Raw genomic sequence first — 7,433 nt, 5'->3', positions numbered from 1 at the left:
GAGACTGGGCTATACTATGCCATTCCACACCTCCAGAATTCAAATACACCTTGTGGCGAAACGAGCTTGCTTTTGGCTGGCAGGCCCTATTTCGCACTCTGCACACCTCCAGGAGTTGCCAACTTTTCCTGGGGAGGGCAAACTTTCTTTCTGGGTAGGCTGCCACCACCTGATCATTTGAAGACTGCCCGCTGGGGAAGATCAGGATTTCCCAGCTTCCTTTCCAACTGCGTGAGGCCTCTGCCCCAGTTTTCCCCTTGGTTTCCCTCTCCTGGGTTCCAAAGGGTAGATCTACCCACTGGATGTGGGTCCTGGAGGAAAAGCTGGGTTCCAAAAGGGTAGTCTACCCACTACTCTCCTGGGTTCCAAAAGGGTAGTCTACCCACTGGATGTGGGTCTTGGAGGAAAAGCTGCTCAGCCTTCCTCTTCCTCCTGTTTAAATAGCATGTCCAAGACAGTGGGGCATACATGGTACAGAGAACTGTCCTCCACATCTAAGGTTTTAAAAAGTATTTTAAGTAAAAGTAAAAGTAAAACAGTCACAAGCATCTTTTAGCACCGCACCAGATGAAGCAAGGGTTTACAAAACAAAGGAGATAAAACGCAAATCCCCTTCCCCTATCACTAATACATACCCTGGCTTGTAGATGGTGGAAACCAGGGTAGGTCCTTAAAGCTTAAAATGATGCAATTTGCAAAGAGCTCACATTACCTGGCGCATGGTCCAGAAAATGGCTGCCGCCTTCCCAGTTCAGGCAAGAGCTCTGCCCTCCTCCAGAGAGACCTGAGCAAAAGAGGCCTCGCCTCTCTCTTCCCCTCAATTTATCAGATCCCAGACCCCACCCTCCTTTGACCAGGTCAGGCTGGGTCAAGATATCATTTCCCCCTAGGTCAGGTAGCATTTCCTGATGTTTCTCTGGGATTTCTAAGTCCTCCAAATCTCTGGTTCCTGGTTGGGGAAGGGGAGGAGGCAAAAGGAAAAAAAGGGGGGAGGAGCCATTTCTCCACACACCTCTAAAATGCTGCCATTCTAGTGAAAGTCTACCCACTGGATGTTGAGAGCCGCTCCCCACCACCAGTCTTTCCACCTCAGACATTGTATCAGGGAAAGCATCCTTAGTTGAAACTGGTCAACTCTAATAGCTGGGCAGACAGACAAGCCTTTAATGGTGCAAACCAATAAAACAATTGTCCATAAAAGACAGATAAATACAACAACCATTCAGAGTCTTATCAATAGTTTGGTCCAAATGGACTCATCAAAAGTGCCATTCCCATACACCTCTCCACAGACCAGACTGAAGACCCACCCACAGAGCCCAGGCATCACAACAGCATACAGTATCAACACTCCACTATAAAACACAGAGTTTGTTAGAGCGGCACCTAACACAGGGATAGGGGGCGAGGAAATGGGCAAACAATTGATTTGACTCCAATAGGTTGCCACAGCCTTCAGTTGTCACACCATCTGGCAATCAATAACAAAACTACGACATCTCTCAACGAATCACCCACAAGTTATTTGACTTTGGGTGACCGTGAACCCACAGGTTACTGACAGAGGTAGGTACAGTATACCAGTAGCAAATAGTTAATGTAACCAACATTGTTGTTGTTGTGATGATGATATCAATCTAATGCTTAGTAGCCATCTAGCATTGTGTCTATAATCTTTAAAAGATATTTTGCTACACTTTCGCAAAAGTAAGGATCAAGATTATCTAAGATTAAAGGAATTCTAAGAGCATCAGTTAAATGATTGTATTGGAGTGAAGCAATGATGGGTTGGGTCTCTAATAGCTGGAACATCTGGAACATCCCAACACTGTTTTATTCTTTATAAAAATGGGTTCGTCATCCTTGCAGTGCAAACCAAAGTGCTCCTTGGGGTGCTGTGTGGTTTCCGGGCTGCGTGGCCGTGTTCTAGCAGCATTCTCTCCTGACGTTTTGCCTGCATCTGTGGCTGGCATCTTCAGAGGATCTGAAATGCTCCTTTCCTGTTAGAACTATAAGCGATACATGAAATGTGAAATATCAAATGCTCCATTGGCAATGCAATTGAGTTCCTTGTTTCCCTCCTTTCCTCTTCCTGGTACCCTCAGCCTCTCCGATTTTCAAAACAGGTGCTCTAAATTCCATTTAATTGGGTCACATGGGGTTTTTCTGCATAGGTTCCATATGGAACTGAAGTTTAGATCCGGAGAGGCTGTGTGTGCAATGCAGCAATTGATGAGATTATGCGAAGTTAAGGCAAGCCTGCTGTTCCATGAATTCTCTTACTGGGACAAGTGCCAGCCATCCGATGCTGCTACAGCTATAAGGCATCCTAGGCAGAAGGCAGCAATAACAGAACACAAGCCCTTATAGGCCGTGGCATCCAGTGAAGACTTCTACTATGTAGTCATTGAGGGTCAAAATGGTCTGGAACATGAGCCGCTGATTACAGGAAACATCTGGATACAGGAAGCCCCAAGTGGTGATTGGCTTAATTCTAGGGATTATAGTTGCAGTATGTGCTGCTTAAGGCTTCCAGGTAGGTTTAACAGGACCGTGATATCGGGGAAAAATCACACGTGAAATTTAATTGGATGGCCACTGTAATTAACCTATCGCCCAAGAAGAATGAAAAAGCAGGGAAATGCCCTCAATAACAAAGTGCGTTTGTGAGATGTGCGTGTGCGCATCGAGGCCTCATGAAGGGATGTAGCGGGTGAATGGTTGGCTTTGCTGACTGGTGCTATGAACCTACTTGCTTATTAGATACAGTGAAATGATGATAACGCCAAGTACGAAACAATAATCTGAGCACCTCTTCATTTTTCTCCCCCCATAAGTGCTCAGCTTTTGAACTCCACGAAGCAGCAGTGTTTACGTGAGAGGCTGCCAACAATATTTTTATTAGTTCCTTCATTTACTTCACTTATGCCACACAGTTCTCTTTAAAGGGGACCGAACACAACTTACATTGTGGCGTAGGTTAAGAGCTCCTGCATCTAATCTGGAGGAACCGGGTTTGATTCCCCGCTCTGCCGCCTGAGCTGTGGAGGCTTCTCTGGGGAATTCAGATTAGCCTGTACACTCCCACACATGCCAGCTGGGTGACCTTGGGCTAGTCACAGCTTCTCGGAGGTCTCTCAGCGCCACCTACCTCACAGGGTGTTTGTTGTGAGGGGGTAGGGGCAAGGAGATTGTAAGCCCCCTTGAGTGTCCTGCAGGAGAGAAAGGGGGGGTATAAAGCCAAACTCTTCTTCTTCTTCTTCTTATACCGCACAGTTCTCTTTAAAGGGGACCAAACGCAATTTACATTGTTCTCTCCTCCATTTTACTCTCACCACTGCCTTTTGAGATGGGTTAGTCTGAGCGTGTGCAACTGGAGAAAGGTTGCCCAGCAGGTTCCTGTGGTGGAATGGGGATTCGAACCCAGAGCTCCCTGATCATAGTTCAACACTCTGAGCACTGAAGAATTTTAGATTGCTGCTGCAGCCTAAAAACGGGGTGTAAAAACTGATGACTGCCAGGCAGATGCTAGGTCCACCGTGGTGGCGAACCTTTGGCACTCCAGATGTTATGGACTACAATTCCCATCAGCCCCTGCCAGCATGGCCAATTGGTTTGCCACCACTAGGTTCGCCACCACTAGGACAAAGAAAGGATGATGATGTGAGGAACGAAATTAGCCAGAAGCGGCAGCTAGGGGAGGCAAAGAGCTGCCGGTAGGAATGGAGGAAACCGGGATTTTCTCTCCCCCACAAGTTCTTGTGAGTCTTCTTCTAGTCTAATTGTAAAACATGCAATTCTGAAAATTCTACAAAGCCTTGATATGGGGGAAAAGATGATAAACTTTAGGCTGGAACAAGAGACAGAGCACTGGGAACAGAGCCCAAGATGGGATCTATTTTATTAACCCTGCCCATTATGTAGAAACGTGCCGGTAGAAATCGCCCATCTTTCCGTAATCAATAATGCTGGCTAGAAGGGGGTCATTTCCTCGTCCATCACGGCTGCAAAGAAGAGAGTGGCTCGTCGTCTTTCCAACGCCATGGAGAATTAATTAATGCCATCTATCCTTCTGGTGCTGACCGAGACTGTCTTAGTCCCTCTCTCCATTCATTGATCTGTAATATAACCTTCAATTTCCTGCACGAGCCGTTAAGTAAAATAAAAGGCGTAATGGTCATCCTCTTGAACGCCGTCACACCTGTGTACTACCGTGGAGGTATGCAGAAAGCGGTGCCCAGTCAGACAGAGATAAATGAAATAAAGTACATCTACAGTGGCCATTAGGATTTCTAGGGGTAAAACAGAATAGTTAGCATCTGGCAACTTTCAGACTGTTCTTCTGGTTGCCCAGTTTCCAGAAAAGAATCGGCCCTCCCCTGTTTGTTTGTTTTTTGTGTGGGGTGGGCGTGGTTACAGTTCACCCTATTAGCACCTATACATTATTCTTCTAGGCAGCTGTGAAAGATATTCATTAAGCTAAAACCAATTAATCTCACCCCCTCTCTCTTTTTAAAACATTTCTCTGGTGCCAAAAACAATATTTCCCCCCCTTTGAGGCAGATTAAAGAGCAGTTGGTGATGTCTCCCTGTTACACAAAATGAGCAGAGCTATCAATTTCCGCAACCGTGCTTTTCTGGGGTCAAGACGTCTGCTTGCCGGGAGCGGAATGTCGGGTTTATACCAGGATAACCTATTTCCAGGTCAGCGCTAGAAATCTCCTGGAATTACAACTGATCTCCAGACTGCATCGATCGCCAATTTATTTGTTATTGATTTGTTTCAAACGTTGGGGCTTTCCCCACTCACCTTCGGCTGCGCGCCGCTCTCGCGCCCCCTCAGCGAGCGTCATTCCTGGCGCCCTCTCGGGGTTCCCCACGACCCCATGCTCCGCCAGGCAGATGCTAGGACAAAGCGCAGGGTCATCAAAAAGTGCCGTTTCTTCAGCGCCAGGAATGACGCGCACTGAAGTGGTGCAAGAGCGGCGTGGTACAATTCTCTCAGAATTGCTGAGGTGATACAGTTCTCTCAGAATTCTCTCAGCCCCACCTACCTTACAAGGTGCCTGTTGTTGGGAAGAGAAAGGGAAGGAGTTTGTGAGTCTCCCGGAGTAGCGCGCAGCAGAAGGTAAGTGGGGAAAGCCCCGTTTACTCCCCTTCTCCTGGCGAGACCTTCCCCTCCCTAAACCCCACGCTCCTAGGTCCTACTTTCAAACCTCCAGGTACTCCCAAAATCCAGAGTTGGCAACCTGAGCTTACATAAATCTTTCCGCACTGGAACCCTCGATGGTTTTGCACTCCAACAGTGCATGGAAGCAAAACCAGTAGCATATTTCTCTTGCGTTCTGTGAAATAAGTAATAAATAGAGACGTGTCTTCACAGTTTTACTGCTGGTATTTGAGGTGTGCCTCTCCTAATGTGCGAGGCATGGGGGAGATGAACGTAAGGAATCTGGCAATGGGAACCAGGGGGCTTGCTCTTTGTGCCGCATTGGAAACCTGCCAGAAGAGGCAGCCCCTTCTCTGCTTGGTGATTCACTGGTCCGCTGCATCCACTGAACATCACTATAAAACGGTATTGCAATTCCTAGCTGAGCTGGGGTGAAATGAACTCAGCCAAGGAAGCTGCAACCCTCAGACCTGAGCAAGGCTGTTGACGACAGGATTTTTTGGGAGGTCAACTATTGCACAATAGCATTTTTTTTGCTTCTTTCAAGACTTTCACTGATATTGAGTGCATAACAACAGATAAGCAAGGAAGGAGTTTACATTCCTGTCTGCAATTAAATAAGGGAAGGATATGTGAAGTGTATTTGTGACACACTCCACAGGGGCACACACCCAGTGCATTGTTCACCCCCCCTTCCCCCTTGGTGCTTCACCACTGCCTTTATGGCATTATATCCATGCTGAGCCTCTTCCCTTTCCTATACTCCACCGTGTCCAGGTGATCCTCAAATCTCCAGGAATTCCCAGTTAGAGTTGGCAACCCTACTTTCCTCATTCTCCTCTTCAATTGAGTGATGGGGTTTTAGCAAAAAATTGGCACATCCATTCATGTTATAGGGTCATGTGCAACCTGTACTTGAATAATACCACTTCAGCCGAGATTGAGGAATAGTGGCTACATATTTGATTGTTCCCTGCAAAAAAAATCCCTGCCCCTAGAAATCTAAGATAGCAGGGAATCAAGTAGATATTCAGCAGGGACGGAGCGAGGGGGGGAAAGCGACCGGTGCACTGGTGTATCCTCCACTCCTGCCACGCCCCCGTCCCACCCCGGAACACCCCTGTCCCACCCCGGAACGCCACGCCCCCACCATGCCCTCGCCATGCTCGCAGGGGCAGTCAGCTGGTGCGTCACACACCCCCTTTGGAGCCAAGCCTCTGATATTCAGTATTAAACATTTTCCTGGCAACCAAATCCTTTTTTTCTTTTAATGTAAACTAGAAATAAATGTTGGAACAACCTGATCTTCAATCCTTTATTTCAAACCTTGTGGGTAAAACAGTCGTACTCCTGAAAACCGGCAGTCATTCTTATCAGTTGTTTTTCCCTTGGCAGGCTTTCTCTTACCCTCATGATATTCGTAAACTACGGAGGAGGCGGTTACTGGTTCTTCGAGCACGCCGCATGGAACGGTATGGAACAACGTCCCTTTTTCTTTCCTTCGTCCCTAAGCACTTTCCACAAATCAGCAATCTCATTATTGATCTCCAAAAGGAAAAGGAGTTAATATGGCTGACCGTATCCTCCATAGGTACGGAGTATTTAACAATGAACTCTGCTTAAACTTCATAAAAGCCTCTTCAGCAAATCAGCAGGAAAAAAAATATATTGATCTTAAAATAAGCATGTGAATGCTAATTGTATTTTGCCTTTCCGTGGGAGGACCATTACTTTATTTAGCTAGAGTTCATCCTTTAATTTTATTGTCTCGGTGCTTTGTCTACGAGGCCATTTTCTTTAGGTTGAAGCAAGGTCTGTAACAGCTCCGTTCTGCTGACCTTTCCTTTTTGCAAGAAGTATATTGACTTCTGAGAGCTAAAGACGCTTTTAAGATCATGTTACAGTCGCCCAAATCGGAGTTACATATTGTGTAACAATGGTTTCCTGTTATTGGGCTCTCGGTTAAATGGATTAGCTGATGCCAAGTACAATAATTGCCTCGCTCTGTATTTTAGCTCAGAAATCAATTGACGGTACTTCTGAATCGCCATCTTCATAACACAGGCTTTAATTACATGCACAGTTTAATCTGGGGAAACCACATGTATTTTCCAGTCCGGCCTCAGTCACAAGAGTATTGGTTTGGTGGATCTCCGCTTACAACTTGTCAACGCTCAGCAAACGTTTCTGGAAATGTTCCTCTGTCTCTGCCAGTTGGCACCAGCCCACCGAATCCATGAAGTTAGAGTTATCCATGTGACTT

At 46.5% G+C, this 7,433-nt stretch overlaps 1 protein-coding gene across 1 annotated transcript in view; it reads left to right on the top strand.

The window, feature by feature from the left end:
• The first annotated feature begins 4,173 nt into the window (after positions 1 to 4,173).
• The window catches only part of LOC125437821 (heparan-alpha-glucosaminide N-acetyltransferase-like), a 133,448-nt gene continuing 130,188 nt past the window's right edge, over positions 4,174 to 7,433 (top strand). The window contains exons 1-2 of the mRNA XM_048505828.1: positions 4,174 to 4,265; positions 6,566 to 6,642. Of these exons, the coding sequence (XP_048361785.1) occupies positions 4,174 to 4,265; positions 6,566 to 6,642 (169 nt within the window). The remainder of the gene's footprint in view (positions 4,266 to 6,565; positions 6,643 to 7,433) is intronic.

This window comes from Sphaerodactylus townsendi, linkage group LG08, assembly GCF_021028975.2.
Source record: "Sphaerodactylus townsendi isolate TG3544 linkage group LG08, MPM_Stown_v2.3, whole genome shotgun sequence".
Classification (NCBI taxonomy): domain Eukaryota; kingdom Metazoa; phylum Chordata; class Lepidosauria; order Squamata; family Sphaerodactylidae; genus Sphaerodactylus; species Sphaerodactylus townsendi.
The sequence above is the reverse complement of the archived record's forward strand: the minus strand, read 5'-3'. Positions and strand labels throughout refer to the sequence as shown.